The following is a 17,490-nucleotide window of genomic DNA, read 5'->3' as shown; positions in this document are numbered from 1 at the left end:
GCAATATCGTGTGATTTTTAATGGCATGGGTGGAGTCACAGCGGACAAATTGCAAAACAATGCAGCACGTGATTTAAATACCCACTTTATACAGTTTTAGCTCTTGGTGATAATTTTGGAAATATGAGACAAAGGCGGTTTTAGGGAAACAAGGAGTCCAATCCCATGAGGTAGCTACACATATGACAAATCAATGGGCTTTTGTACAAGTAACAATCCAAACGGTGGTTTACAGTGGACTCTATCCCCCTTTTTCAAAATCCTGGATCTGCACCTGGGGTGAAAAGACCTGTGTGATGCAAGCTTAAAACCAGATACATTGTCATACTATAGTGTTGATTGAATGTGAGTTTTTCAAAGGAATCATAATGTTGTAAGTGTTTTTGTTTGTATGGGTACACGACAACTGGTACTGTGGACAACTCATACTCAACCAACTCGTACTTTTACCAACTCGTACTTCTGCCAATCCTACTTTTACACACTCTTCCTATTTTTGTAGCATTGCTATGTATCATTTAATTAGATAGATTGTACAATTTACAATGATTAATGGTAATTTTGTGTTTTATACATGTAATTGATATTACCCAAGACATGTATGATGGTCTGGATTGGGTTTACAGAAGAGAGGATGATGATAAACATTTGTTTTGGAAACATTTAAAAATTATGAACCGCTCGTAACCAATCTTTGCTGCAGAAGAAATACACTTACCAGAATTGGGAATTAGAAATACAAATGTATTATACAAATCTTCGCCTTGCCATACTATACATTGTACATGTAAATGTATGTTATAGATTTTAAAATGTAGAGTAATCATTTTGTTTCAACTAGTATACAAGTTATTATGTCCAACGTTTGCATGACCAGAAAATGATACGTGTAATAAAGATAATTATGCAGTTTGCAAATTGTGTCTTATATTTTATATGCATATCATGCATATACTAAGATAAATAAACATGTGTACAATAGACACAAGTGCAAGTGACATATTCTTCAGTTATATGCATTTGGTCACAAAAGGAGTAGAGACACAATTTTTCAGTTTACATTATAAGTAAATGAAAATATAAAATAAAGACCATGTATTTGGCCTATAACAAGTTTAATTCATATACATGTACAAATGTACCTATTTGAATATTTATAAAGTTCATGTATTTGACACAGATTATACTTGTACATACATGTACACTTAAAAAGCTTTTGAACCATGCATAGATACATTTATACAATGTTTTTGGTAAATGGTATTTACATTTTAAAATAGATCATGTATTTGGTCAAGAAAATTCACAAATTAACCGTGTCATGCATGTAATCGCTCAAAAGAATTTTATGTTTAAGACGCATTGTATAAAAGGACCTACAGTTTTACATAAACAAATATTATATAAAAAAAAATAAATAAATAAAAATTAAAAAAAATAGATATATGTAAACAAAAAATGATGATAATAATGATAATGCATATAAACAATAATGCAAAACAATATGAGGCAAGCATGACATTCATGGTTATCATGTATTACAAACATATTTTATGAGCCAATATCCTAATTTAAAATGCACTCAAAGGTATATTCAGACTAAAAACCATGTATTTGGTATATTTCACAAGTTTAGTTCATATGTTTATTTAAATATTTATCAGCAATGTATTAAGAGTCAAACCATGTATTTGGCACAAATCATACTTGTACATACATGTACATGTACATATGCAGAACTTTTGAACCATGCATAGATAAATTTATACCATGTATTTGGTAAAAAGAATTTACAGTTAAAAGATATCATGTATATGGTCAAGAATAAGCTACACATTGACCATGTACATGTATTTAGTCAATAGATTTTGAAGTTAAGATACATGAAGACATTGTATACAAATTATGTATATTTTTATATGGTCAATACATGTTACATATAGAACATGATTTAAGTATATGCCACAAGTTCAATTCATAGGCATTTTTAAGTTATTATCAGGCATATACATGTAGAGTCAAACCATGTATTTGGCAAAGATCATACATACACATACAGAATATTTGAAATATCCAAATATCATGTTGAAAAGTTGTTCCATGTACAAATGTATTTTGTAAAATGGAATTTACAAATAAAAAATTAACCACTTTGGGTCAAGAATAAATTACACCAGTAGTCAGCACTTCTGTGTTGACATTAATTATCATTGATATGGTCATAATTATAAATTAACTGTATACAAAACTTTGAATTGTTGAATTACTAAGGCTTTTCTACCTCAGGAATAGACTTCCTTAGCTGTATTTGGCAAAACTTTTAGGAATTTATGGTCCTCAATGCTCTTCAACTTCGTACTTTATTTGGCCTTTTTAACTATTTTTGATTCGAGCGTCACTGATGAGTCTTTTGTAGACGAAACGCGCGTCTGGCGCAAATACAAAATTTCAATCCTTGTATCTAAGATGAGTTTATTTACAAATAGACCATGTATGTTAATTTATACCATGTATTTGGTAAAGAGAATTTAAAATTTATTAATTCATTGTATTTTCTTGGTCAATATCTATTGGTAATAGACTATATATAATTCTAATTGATGTTATTTATAGACCATGTATTTGGTCAAAAGATATTACTTATATACTATGTATTTTATCATGATTATGTAGACGATGTATTTGTTCAATAAAATATAGTTTTTAGATACATGTCTACATTTGAGGTAGAATATAAACTTATTCGAAAGAATATGAATTGATTTTTAGATACATTTATAAACATTTTATGTTGATTTTATATTTATTTGTTTAATAGAATTTTGTTTTGTTTTTTAGATAAATACATTTTATTTAAACCGTTTATTTGTTCCATAAAATATGATATATAGATATACATTTTATGTATACCATTTATTTGTTCAATAGAATATGATTTTTAGATAAAAGTATATACATTTAATGTAGACCATGTACAAATGTACTAATCAAAATAATATGATTTTTAGCTAGAAATATACATTTTATATAGATTATGTATTTGTTCAATAAATGTTGGTAACATACATTGTACCATGTATTTGGATATTACATGTTGGTAACATACCATGTATTTCGTCATACAATGTATTTAGACTATGTTTTTGGTCAATTGATGTTGGTAACAGCCCATGTATTTGGTCAATAGATGTTGGTAACAGACCATGTATTTGGTCATTAGAAATTACTTATAGATCATGTATTTGGTCAATAAATGTTGGTAATATACCATATATTTGGTCATTAGATGTTACTTATAGACCATTCATATATTTGGTCAATAGAGGTTGGTAACATACCATGTATTTGGTCATTATATGTTACTTATAAACCATGTATTTGGTCAATAGATGTTGGAACAGACCATGTATTTGGTCATTAGATGTTACTTATAGACTGTATTTGGTCAATAGATGTTAGTACCAGACCATTGTATTTGGTCAATATACATTTTCTTCTTGGTCATGTATTTGGTGAATAAATTTTGATATTTAGTTATATATTACTGTGTTTAAAGAACATGTTTTTTTTGTTAATATCTGTTATACCATGTAGACCAGGTATCTTTGTTCAATAGAATATGATTTTAAAACATATTTATTTTATGTAGACCATTTTACATGTAATTGTCAATGAATATGATTTTTGAGATATGTATATAAATTTCATATACCATGTAGACCAGGTATTTTCGTTCAATAGAATATGATTTTAAAACATATTTATTTTATGTAAACCATGTACTTGTTCAATAGAATATGATTTTTAGATATATTCATTTTTTTTGTTACATAGTATATGATGTCTGATATATAAATTCTATGTAGATCTAGAACATGTATTTGTCTAATAAAAAAAAAATATCTTTAGATAGATTCATTTTAGGTACAACGTGTTTTTGTTCAATAGAAAAAGATTTTGAAATATATACATTTGTGTTTGACCATGTACTTGTTCGAAAGTATATGATTTTATGATATATACGTTTTATGTGGACCATGTACATGTATTTGTTCAAAAGATTTTACTTATAAATATATATTTGGTCAATACTTTGGTAACAGACCATGTATTTATTGAGTACACGATACTTATCAACAATGTATATGGTCATTAGAAGTTACTTATAAACCATTTACTTGGTCAATACATGTTGGTAACAGACCCTGTATTTGGTCATTAGATGTTAAGTACAGACCTTGTATTTGGTCAATAAATTTTGATAAAAGAGCATGTATTTGGTCAATAAATTTTGGTAACAGACCATGTATTTGGTCAATAGATGTTAGTAACAGATCATGTATTTGGTCATTACATGTTACTTATAGACCATGCATTTGGTTAATAGATGTTAGTAACAGACCATGTATTTGGTCATTACACGTTACTTATAGACCATGTATTTAGTCAATAAATGTTGGTAACAGACCATGTATTTGGTCATTAGATGTTACTTATAAACTATATTTTTATCAGGTTATATACTATGTATTAAGGCTATAGATGTTACTTATAGACCATGTGTTTGGTTTTTGGTCAATTGAATTTGATAATTAGATATACATTGTATATAGACCATGTTTTGGCCGGTCGATACAAGTTATAAAAAGCATTCTTATTTTTCCAAAAATGGTGTCTTTAATTAAAGAAATTTACTTTTTTATGCACAAGATATGAATGGGTCATAGCAAAAGGCTATCATGCTAATTTAATCAAACTTAACTGCTTGGGCCGTTAAGTCTTTATTTCAAATGTATGCTTATATTGACCTCTTACCCATACATTTATTAATATTTCTTGCTCCTCAAATTCATTTTATTTATATATGAAAGTAGCTTTTTTATTGAGGCTAATATTATTATAAAGTTGCGGTAAAAAGTGTTGACAAGACCTGTCTTTATGTTTATTTTGCAGTACTTGCTTGGGCTAGTATTGTATCACTACTTCGAACTTATCAAATATTATTCGTCACATTCAGTATTTTCACTGTATGTTTATTTTATTTATTTAAAAACAGTATATTATTGAAGGTGAATATGTTATATAGTTGCTGTAAAAATTGTTGACATGGAAATTGTCTTAATGTTTATTTTGCAGTACTTGCTTGGGCTGATATTGTATCACTACTCAGAACTTTTAAAATATTATTCAACACATTCAGTATTTTTACCGTTTGTTTGTTTTTTTTTTATTTAAACGCAGCTTTTTATTGAAGGTTAATATTGCCTGTACCAAGTCAGGAATATGACAGTTGTTATCCATTCGTTTGATGTGTTTGTTTTTTTTATTTTGCCATTTGATTGGGGACTTTCCTTTTTGAATTTTCGTCGGAGTTCAGTATTTTTGTGATTTTACTTTTTATTGTACATAGCTGCTGTAAAAATTGTTTAGAAGGACATTATTGTCTATATGTATTTGGCAGTACTTGCTTGGGCTGGTATTGTATCACTACTTAAATATGATCAAATATTATTTATTATACTCAGTATTTTCACTGTTTGTTTGGTTTATTTATAGAAAAGCAGCTTATTATTGAAGGTGATTATGTAATATAGTTGTTGTAAAAATTGTTGACATGGAAATTGTCTTAATGATTATTTTATAGTACTTGCTTGGGCTGGTATTGTATCACTTCTAGAACTGTTCAAATATTATTTGTCACATTCAGTATTTTCACTTTTACTTTAGACATAGATTGAACTTGAACTAATATAGCTAATATAGCAAATCGTACAATTTGTTTTAGCATAAATCTCTTTTGAACAGCAGTTATGACTTAGGTTTACCATATGGATATGCATTAAACTTATGTTTTTCTATTTATGCCAAGTGCTTGGCCTTTGTGGGGTAGGAAAGATTTATTTCATTACATCTTTCCTGGTGGCTTAGTTGCTCCCTTCCTAGGCCAAGCTATTGTATTCTGTATTATTGTATTATCGTTTCATGTTTTTCATTCATTATTATCTTATTATACAAATGTATATGTACAATGTATATATTGTTTATTTTTATATGAGAACAATTTTTACTCTGAATAAATAAAAAAATCGCAATTCACCTTCTTGTTTCTCTTTTCATTTATGCATTGCCCAATAGAATGTAAAATACATGAGCTACTTGCTGACTCATACAAGTTAATGTTAAACCTCTGGTGGTTTGTTTGGGTTGAAGGAGGAAAGCATAAAACAATACTATGTACTTGTTTTTTTTTACAGAAAAATGTCATAGCCTTATGGAAAAACTCCATATTACGGCCGGCTCATTATCACTTTACTTCTACATCGCCTACCAGTACATCCAAGAAAGTGGTGCAATACAGAATAAGGAAAAGGTATATATCCTTTATGAACTTGCGTAGCTAGAACACCTTTTTTCTTATATCAGACGGCTTAGTTTTATATTTTGAAATTGTTAAAACCAATTTGTGCATAAACTATATCGATTGGCCGATTTATTTTCAACAAATATTACGTGGCATCAAACAATATTAAAGTATGTGGACCAATTCCTAAAAGGATAACGACCGAAACGAAACTATGGTGCATACAGTTTTCGTGAGATGACCAAACGCTAATGAAACTGCCCAAAATGACATGATCGAAAGAAAAAGAACATAGTTTCTTTTACCTTAAATAAAATGCTAACATTACCAGTGTTTGATTTCAACGGCACTTTAAACACATAAAAAATTTAACGGAAACGCTAGATCCTAAACTATATGAACAGTATAACAAAATGTACCTATCAAAAAATGCGTCACTGTTCATTACAGTTTTTAGTACTTATCTATTTTCATCCAACCTCGTTTTATTATAAAGAGACAACAATATGTGAACGTCTGCAGGTATTATTGATATGTTTTGCTTCCTTCTCATTATTCAGTGTCGTAATTGGATTTTAAAAGGATATTCTTCAACTATTTATGTGTAACTTTATTTCAGTAGCAACATGAACGAACACGTATATCTAACAAACAAAAAAAACGCGAAAGATACCAAGAGGTATAAATAAACGAAAACGAACTGATAATGCCATGGCAAAGAACAAATTAAAGGCAACCAAAACACAAACAACAATATACAATACATAAAACTAAAGACTGAGCAAAACGGACACAACCAAACAACTGGGGGTGATTTCATGACCTCCGAAAGGGTAAGCAGATCTTGCTCCATATGTTGCAGCCGTTGTGATGGTTAAAACACTAGGAGACTCTTATTTTAATCCAATCTTTTGTTACCAATGTGAAAGGAATTCCTAAACTTGTTTTTTGTTTCCATTTGTTTTAAACAGTACATTTCGTGGCCTTTTTTAGCTGACTATGCGGTATGAGTTGTCTCATTGGCAATCATTCCACACCGTCTTATTTTTATATATTCGTTTCAATGCAGAAAACATCAGTTAGTATGACAAAGAAAATCGTTTCATTTGAATTTTAATTCAGTAAAACATTATGTTGAGAAATTAAGATCAGCTGATACCGTCCATGTAAGTATACACAGATTCAACGGATAGATATACAAATAATATTCGTGTATGAAACAAACTTGGCAATACTCACAAGCGGAATTTACCGATAATTTTTATAGAAGTTTGTCGCAATTTTGGCATAGACACCAATTTCTAGAATAAAATAAAAAAAATTCAAGCACCCTGAAAGCGTTTTAAATTCGTACAGACCGACATACAGCCAACCATGTGGTAGTGGTATGACGTAAATAAAAGCAACCGTAATATACCGCTGTTTAACAGTCATAAATCGATTAAGCGAAAACCCATACGGGTTACAAACTAAAACCGAGGGAAGCACAAATCTACACGGAAGTTCTTAAGAATAAAATTATAAATTTTTCTACATTCAAGGAGTTGCAATTCAAAGAGAGTTATATCATAAATAATTATGTCACTACCACATCTCAGCTTAAGGTTTCCTCTAAATATTTGAAGGTCCTTACTATGTATTGGCTACCAGTACACAAACAGTCTATCAACTCGGCTTCCAGTAAAATGTTCTACGACTTCTCTTTCTGTATTGTTCAACTGAATATAAGCATTACAATCGGAAGCAAATGTGCTACTTTTAATGCCGATTGTTAATTTTTATTTATATGAGACAGACTACACACACAAGGTTCTTAAGCATAATTAAAAGAAGTAAGCATTATCTTTTTACCTCAAATTCCTCTATATAGATAATATCATCTAACTAAATAGTTCAATTTTGTGACTATGTATGCTGCAGTGAACATGTGTACGATGCGGAATTGGAATATCCGTATGTTCCCATTTTTTAAAGTCTTTAATGCAAATAAATCCTTCCAATGATGAAAAAATGAAAAATAAATAGATTCCCATATATTTTTGGGCTATTTGTTCAAAGTGTAAGGTGTGGTTGTAATAATGACGTCAAAGGATAGTTGCGACCAAATGTGATCTCATTTATAGACGTGGTTGACGGGAAATAATTTTTTGAACGCAACAGGAAATGAAATGGGCCACACATGGTTCTTAAATACTGATGTATAGTTGTATACGTAGGTATTAGAAAAATGATATTAGAAATAATTTTGAAAATCCAGCTGCAATTTTTTTTATCGTTCAAATAGGAATTAGAATTATTCTTATTGGAGGCAATTATTGCCAATAGAGTAGACTATGTATCCACACTTCTTCAACATGGAGTACAATTTGATCGGAATTATATGATCAGACTGTTTGATGAGGTAAGCAACATAAACTTTTACTACTGTATAATTGCAAACGTATTTATTCACAACTTCGAAATTACACAGTAAATATAAGTGGTCTTATTGAAAGAGAAAATTAAAAGAAACATTTAAATTATCGTTATCCATTAAATGTTCGTTATTTCGGTAAATTACCATTTAAGGATTGTGTTTGAATATCTAATTGCAGTAAGTAATGGACAATACAAAAGCAGCATTGTGTAGCGCTTTCATCCATCTTGGGACTTTTCAAGACTATGAACGTCGTTATGGGGAACACATTAGTATTATGACGCAACGTCATTGTGCATGTAACTGTTATGCATTTAGCTTGGCGTCAAACCCTTTAATGAAATTTTTTTCTAGTTCTTTACCGTATTCCTCCGTTGGTACCGTACATTTGAAGAACGGAAAAAATTTGAATTTCCCTCCCGCACAAATATCTAAATGTTCGCTCAACGGAATTTGTCTGTACTCGGGTTGCCGTATTTGCTGTTTATGGATCGTGACCGTTCGCACACATTTCCTGTTTAACCTATGTAGTTTTCTTTACAGTTGACACATGTTTTACAATAAATACATTTTTAATAGAGTAAATTGTCTGATTTACAAGTCATATTTGCGTTTACTGTAAATTTCTTACCATTTTTGAAATATTTCGTACTGCCGATTTCTAAATAGATATAATTTTCTCTGGAACATACTCCACAGCGTGAATCGCCACAAATTTTCACGGATGATATGCTTTCAACTATATCGAATCGAGCTTTTGTAAGTTGGCGTTTCAAATTTTTCGGTTGTCTTCTACTATAAATGATCGATTCTTCAATTACCAAATTTTTCATAGTATCACTTTGACATAAAATTGGAAGATTCAATTTTATAAACTTGAAGGCATATGGTAATGACGGATCATGAGTAGTAACAAACGGGAGGACATCACCATCGGTTGTCTGTTCCTTCGGTGTTCTAAGTTGATTTGTAGACGATTCATTTGTTCTCTCGATACTGTCATTTATAAATTTTAATGAATATATCTGTTGTAAGAGATACATCTTCAACTCGTCTAACCTTCTTTTGCGAAGAGTTTTATCCAGTACAATGGAACATACTCGTCTTGCCACACAATATGGAATGTTTCTTTTTGTATGGGATGGGTCCCAAGATGGATGAAAGCGCTAGACAATGCTTCGTTTAAAACTCTTTTTGTGTATTTAATTTTTGATATATATATATTAATAGTATCCTTACTAAAGGGTCAAACAAAAAACATAAGTCGAGTCGACAGTACCATTAGAAAGAAAGTAAATTGGTTTCAACTATATGTTTTCCGTCTTTCAAGTGTAAAAAAACATATTATCGAATAGGACTAAAATGCACATATACATGTATAATGAATACATTTTTTTTCAAACATAGCTATGCAACTGATTTATTTAAAAATTATTACGAGTCGACCATTTCACTCTGAGAGAGAGAAGGTAGCTGCAAAATTAATTGAGGTCAGAATATTTATCTCCAACTTAAAAGTGTCTGAAGTATTTATGTTCACTCGGAACAGGGCCAGGATATTTATTTTCTGCTCGTCTAAAATTTGACACAAAATCTGCCTCCCGCGGCAGATTAAAATGGTCGTCCTTAAAAAATAATGATAAGATTCAAATACAACATCAAACAAAAAGAGCAGACACATTATTTATGTCGAAGTTTAGAATTGTGATTCTAATTAAATAAGAAAAATATGATAGCATAATAATGAGGAGTGGTTTCTGGCTCCAAGGAAAAGGAGGATAAATTGACCGAAAAAGCGCTTCCTTGAGTATCTGTAATTATTGTATACCTATGTACATGTCCAACGAAGCCCGCTAAAACCTTTTTGGCACATTTCGAATATTATAAGGCCAGAATATTATTTTTTTGTCTGATTAAGCAAGATTATTCATTTCAAATAAAATGGAGGCCAGAATATTAATTTGGTTAAATCTGCTATCCCCGCCCCCTTTTTTCCCACTCATATTTAAATGGTCGTCCCCTACACTGGTCATGCGTTTTAATGCATAACATGATAACGAAAAACGTTAAATGGAATGAACATGACATTATCGAATGACTGACAAAGATAGCGAAAAAGCATTTATCCTGACAATTATGACTTATAAAGACAACCGGAACTTAAACTGTTTTTTTTTAAAGTATTTGTTTTACATATTGATAAGATGTTTTATAATTGTCAATATCTAAATGTTATATATTATTCAATTTCTTTTCCTGAAAATGTGATTATATCCACAGACAAAATTGAAATAGTCAGCACAATAATTTTTGTGTTCAATATAATTGGTTGTCCTTTTATATACTTTCAGACTTTAAAATGTAATGGATGTGATGCAAGCGATTGTAGGAGGATTCATGACATACATATTGTAAGATATCAGATTCTGAATGCAGTTCAGACTAATTTAGTTCATGTGGATATGCATTAGCAATTTCATTGCTGATAGGTTAACCGAATTAGTAAATTTCCATTTCATCACCAGGATCATAACCAACTGAAAAGGTGGAACATGGAAATAGTGAAATTTTCATTTTATCTATACATTTCACATTTACTACAGAAATTAGATGTATGCCTCCATTATTTATGAGTAAAAATTGCCCTTTTGGTATTCACACACGGTTCCAAATCATTCATGCAAAATTGACCTTATAAACATTTGCCTATTTTTTTAGGTTCATGTTGTTCATATAACTCCTTAATGATATTACCTTTCATATCCTTTTTCGAAGGAGTTTGACATTTAAAAATGTTTGTTAGTTGGAAATATAAGTCGACATGGTCGCCAATATCCCTTTATCATATGAAATTTAAAAGCCATTTATGTATCGGTTTGAAGATTAATTGTTTCCTAGTATCAAAATTGCATTAAAGCATCAACTTAATGAATACTTTTTGTAATGCACAAATCACAAAAACTGCTTGAAAACATGTTTTTGTTATAAGATGTAATATTTTAATGTTGGCACAATATTTCTTTTGATTACGAAAATAAAACTTAAAAATTTCGTGCGGTCGAGTCACTTTTTATAAGGAAAGCTCAAACCTTTACATCTGAAACTCAATGATGTACCAATATCTATAAACGTGAAGAGCTATATGACCAAAAGGGAACTAAAATGAAAAAGTAGCATGTTCACCGAGGTCAATTTTGACTGAGGTATTTGGAACCCTATATTCTCCATAGTTTCTTCACTTATCAATGAAGAATTTACCAAAATCGTGTTAGAATGACGGTCCATGTCATTATCGCAGCACTGATTAATGAGTTGATGATACCTTCGTGATTAACAATCCACCTGCAGAGGTATCGACATGGTACTAGTAACTGAAAAGAATACTTCATTAATTTCGTTTGTCCGAAGCGATTTTATGGATGTAACTTCATCAAGAACACCCAAAGCTAAGGATGCATAAATACCTGAATAAATGAGGATTGGAATGATTGGTATTTTTTCGAAAAACAAATAGATCTTAATTTTCTTTTAGCGAGTATCTATGAAATGTTGTGATGGTATATGGTGCACTTGCTACGAACATTGCAAGAAAATCAGACTGCTCTGCAACGAAGAAACATGTGAAGTATACCATGATCAATGTCAAAAGGATGGACAGCCAAGTTCCAGTAACAACAATTCTCAACCATGTAAATGTAGCCGACATAACGGCATTCTCACTAATAATACACATAATTGTCGCCAATTGTGTGATTTGCTACAGAACGTGCGTAACCTCTGTCAAAAACTTCTGCATTATCCTAAAGGTAAATAAATATCTGATGAAAGGCAAGCATTTAATAGAGTTACTTAAAATAAACGGCGAGGATACACATTTACTGTGTATTTTTAACATAACAGAAAATATGAGACATTTAGTAAAGACACATAAAAAAAATACAGAATAAGACATTTGGCGCAAACAAACGCACTATCGTTCTTATCTATTCAACAAGAGGCGGGGATGAAAAAAAAGGAGGACATTCAATATTGATACATGTAAGTCGAAAGAAAACTAACAATGATACTGCAAAAGGTCAATTGAATTGAGTTTTTTTTTCTAAAGTATAGGACGCTAAAAAGTATCTATTACTACTAAATTCTGCATCATTTTAAAATCGGCCTGATGGTATTACTTAAATGGTCATGATTGTGTTGTTTAAAACAAGAGGCACATCTGTACCTATATCGCCTACCTGGTGATCAATGCCAGTCTACTAATGCGCATACTAGTCATTTTCTGTGTTGCTATTGATTTATGCAATTGGTGCATACACACTATCTCAACTCCGAAACAGGATGTCAGATTTTCTTAAATATTCGGGGTAGATACATCATGTCATGCTGATATTTTTTTTTCAATTAACTCTTTTAACCTGCTCATACAGTTTTCTGTTCTCAAGATAATGGCAAAAACTGAGAAAATTGGAAAACATGGTTATTTTAAGGGCAAGTACTTTATTACAGGTAGTTGGGCTTAATAAAAAAAAACATAGCAAACAATTTTGTAGAATTAGACAAAAATAATTTTATAGAAATTATCTAAAACAGGTAGTTTTTTTGTCAATTTCTGAAAGTAGATATATTTTGTCGTGCTGACCTTTCTGCAATTTCTCGTTTAATTTAGCGTCTATAGTTTCCACGATAACAGCCAAAAAGGTGAAAAGTTGAAAAAATTATATTAAAGGAGTGAAATATCCCGACTAATCCTGCTATTGGATTGGTTACCCTGACCGGGTATATGAGCCCAAATACCCTGTGAACAAAAATGAAGATCAGAATTGTAAATGATCTCCCGGCTGCACAATGGAAATGGGTCATATTCCTTGTCAGTGTCCTACATTCCTTTCGTCTGTCGGCTCAGGAGGTATAAAGTAAAATAACAAAAATACCGAACTCCGAGGAAAATTCAAAACGGATAGTCCCTAATCAAATGATAAAATGAAAAGCCCAAACACATCAAACGAATGGCGAACAACTGTCATATTCCTAACTTGGTACAGGCATTTTCTTATGTAGAAAATGGTGGATAAAACACATCCAGAAAATGTAAGTCCATATCACGTGTGAAGATCCCGATCGCGAATAACATATAGTATAATGTACAAAAACAACATGATATTACCTTTATACATGCTATAGCTTTCAGTAATTGCGAACATATTTGATTAATTGTATTCATTTAGTTCACTTATAAATTGTACTTTTCTATTTTTTTGTATTTGAAACCGATGACATTGAATCAATTGATTTCCATGTATTTAACATGCAAATGTTGAACCATGCTTTTTGTTATTCATGTTATTAATCTGGTCGAATTAAAAAAGGAAAGGTTGAATTCTTACAACAGTAGTTTTTTCTGCCTCTAATCACTTTGAATTTCCTAATTAAAATAATGCGACTGTAGTTTAATTTATTCTATTGTTATTAAGGAAGTTCTCCTTAAAAAGGATATTGTTATGGATGGCAGACCTTTCAGGAAATATTTCTGTTGAATTTATTTACATCTTTAGCGCATTACAAATGAAAATTATCCTTGTTTTTTAATCCAAGTACACATATAGACCAATAACTAACTTTGCTTGTAGCGGTTTGTGTATATAGCTGCTGTCTTATTTATATTTACCTCTAATCAACCTTTTACTTATACGATACCATTTAATCTGCAATTGTTATTTTCAACACAAACGAAATGTTTAAATTGATTAGTTCATTGAAAAAAACGAGGATTCACAAACATTACTCCCTAGTAATTAGTAACCCAGTGCGAATTCAGGAGCGGATCTAATTATTTTTTCTGCCTCTAATCAATTTGAATTTTCTAATTAAAATAATGCGACTGTAGTTTAAATTTATTCTATTGTTATTAAAGAAGTTCTCCTTAAAAAAGGATATTGGTATGGATGGCAGACCTTTCAGGAAATATCTCTGTTGAATTTATTTACACCTTTAGCGCATTACAAATGAAAATTATCCTTGCTTTTTAATCCAAGTACACAAATAGACCAATAACTAACTTTGCTTGTAGCGGTTTGTGTATATAGCTGCTGTCTTATTTATATTTACCTCTAATCAACCTTTTACTTATACGATACCATTTAATCTGCAATTGTTATTTTCAACACAAACGAAATGTTTAAATTGATTAGTTCATTGAACATAAACGAGGAGTCACAAACATTACTCCCTAGTAATTAGTTACCCAGTGCGAATTCAGGAGCGGATCTAATTATTTTTTCTGCCTCTAATCAATTTGAATTTCCTAATTAAAATAAGGCGACTGTAGTTTAATTTATTCTATTGTTATTAATGAAGTTCTCCTTAAAAAAGGATATTGGTATGGATGGCAGACCTTTCTGGAAATATCTCTGTTGAATTTATGTACATCTTTAGCGCATTACAAATGAAAATTATCCTTGTTTTTTAACCCAAGTACACATACAGACCAATAACTAACTTTGCTTGTAGCGGTTTGTGTATATAGCTGCTGTCTTATTTATATTTACCTCTAATCAACATTTTACTTATACGATACCATTTAATCTGCAATTGTTATTTTCAACACAAACGAAATGTTTAAATTGATTAGTTCATTGAACATAAACGAGGAGTCACAAACATTACTCCCTAGTAATTAGTAACCCAGTGCGAATTCAGGAGCGGATCTAATAATTTTTCTGCCTCTAATCAATTTGAATTTCCTAATTAAAATAATGCGACTGTAGTTTAATTTATTCTATTGTTATTAATGAAGTTCTCCTTAAAAAAGGATATTGGTATGGATGGCAGACCTTTCAGGAAATATCTCTGTTGAATTTATTTACATCTTTAGCGCATTACAAATGAAAATTATCCTTGTTTTTAATCCAAGTACACATATAGACCAATAACTAACTTTGCTTGTAGCGGTTTGTGTATATAGCTGCTGTCTTATTTATATTTACCTCTAATCAACCTTTCACTTATACGATACCATTCAATCTGCAATTGTTATTTTCAACACAAACGAAATGTTTAAATTGATTAGTTCATTGAACATAAACGAGGAGTCACAAACATTACTCCCTAGTCATTAGTAACCCAGTGCAAATTCAGGAGCGGATCTAATTATTTTTAGAAGATTATATCTGTAGTAACACAAAGATATATGAAAAAAAAAAGAAAAATGCAAATGAAAAAAGGACAACAACCAGAAGTCGAAGAAAGACCCAAAACATAACGACCAAAATTAAACGAAGAAACAATTAAACAATCCAAAACAAATAGTGAATACTCGACATACCAAAGATAAAACTAACACAAACCCTACAACAAGCACATACTGTATATTTTTAATTGGGTTCATGTGAGGCTTTACGTAAATGCTAAAAACGTCTGTGATATTGGTTATGTAGCAACGTCATTACAGTGGTTTATATTTAGGTTTGCACGAAGTTTACATCCCTTAACCTGTATTTACAGGAATAAGACGTGCAAAGTTTTTGTGTCAGTACAAAAAATATGCCAGGCTAATTGACTCGATATATTTAAAAATATTCTTCATATAAATGTATTGCATATTGTTTTTTAGACTCTTATGGAGACCAAGCACAGACACGATGTTCAGGTGTATCAACCTGCTGTAGGATCAGTACACAGGAAACAGCTGGTAGTATCATATATTATCGATTATCACAATTATTTACTGCCAGATATAAATTTCCTGATGAACCCTAAATTTTATTTCCTAAAAAACATACTTGCATAGAAAATGAATACACTCTCATTCAACACAGACTTTAGTTAAAGGTAAACTGCTTCTGTTGTTCGTGGGTTTTCTCTTATAGTTGATGTGTTTCCCTCGGTTTTAGTTTGTAACCCGATTTTGTTTTCTCTCAATCTATTTATGACTTTTGAACAGCGGTATACTACTGGTTCCTTTATTTGTTTTCCCTTTGATAACGAAACAAAATTAGACGGTGTAATCTGGTCATATGCATTGACCATTAAACATGTAATTGAATTGTGTTGTAAATGTAAAGCTTTTCTCCTTTCATTTTAATTAGAACGCAACGAATTCAAACCGTATCACGTTTTGTTAGCATGGGCGATATTTGCACAGAGGGAAGATTTAGCCTCCATTTTGTGGTCAAAATGTGAAAACCCTTTACGTAAGTATAATAGCATTATAAAATTCAATGTCATAGATTGTAGATATATATATAATATATATATATATATATATATAGACCCCTCTATCAAGAAATTTGTTTTGCATGCACACGTATAAAAATTGCGGTTTCAATCGATCGCAATCATAGGTTTGAACGTTGTTTTCAATTTAGACTTGTTTATATTTTTTCGTTTGGGCTTGTATTATATTTTCCTTCGGGTTTATATGATCCGTTCATCCTATTTCTAATATTTCGACTCTTCAAAATTCAAGAGTCTATCCTTACTTGAGGTAAATTATATGGCCTTCCAAATACCGTTTCGATCCCTAACATCACTGAAGAGACATTAATTGTCGAAATGCGGATATGGTGTACTAATTTTTGCACCTTTTTTTTGCGGTATACCATCTTTTCCACAATTTTATAGTTTTCTGTTTGGTATTAAATTAATAATTTTAAAAGATCCATTTTGTAACATCTTGTCATTCGTTTATTTGGCAATCGACAATGGCAGTCAGCAG

General features: G+C 30.7%; 1 protein-coding gene across 1 annotated transcript in view; it reads left to right on the top strand.

The window, feature by feature from the left end:
- Positions 1-17,490, top strand: part of LOC127734320 (transient receptor potential cation channel subfamily M member 2-like) — a 101,648-nt gene that overhangs the window by 47,207 nt on the left and 36,951 nt on the right. The window contains exons 10-15 of the mRNA XM_052244154.1: positions 6,255-6,370; positions 8,646-8,762; positions 11,129-11,188; positions 12,310-12,583; positions 16,387-16,464; positions 16,862-16,966. Of these exons, the coding sequence (XP_052100114.1) occupies positions 6,255-6,370; positions 8,646-8,762; positions 11,129-11,188; positions 12,310-12,583; positions 16,387-16,464; positions 16,862-16,966 (750 nt within the window). The remainder of the gene's footprint in view (positions 1-6,254; positions 6,371-8,645; positions 8,763-11,128; positions 11,189-12,309; positions 12,584-16,386; positions 16,465-16,861; positions 16,967-17,490) is intronic.

This window comes from Mytilus californianus, unplaced genomic scaffold, assembly GCF_021869535.1.
Source record: "Mytilus californianus isolate M0D057914Y unplaced genomic scaffold, xbMytCali1.0.p SCAF_3, whole genome shotgun sequence".
Taxonomy (NCBI): Eukaryota; Metazoa; Mollusca; class Bivalvia; order Mytilida; family Mytilidae; genus Mytilus; species Mytilus californianus.
This window is presented reverse-complemented; position numbering and strand designations above follow the sequence as displayed.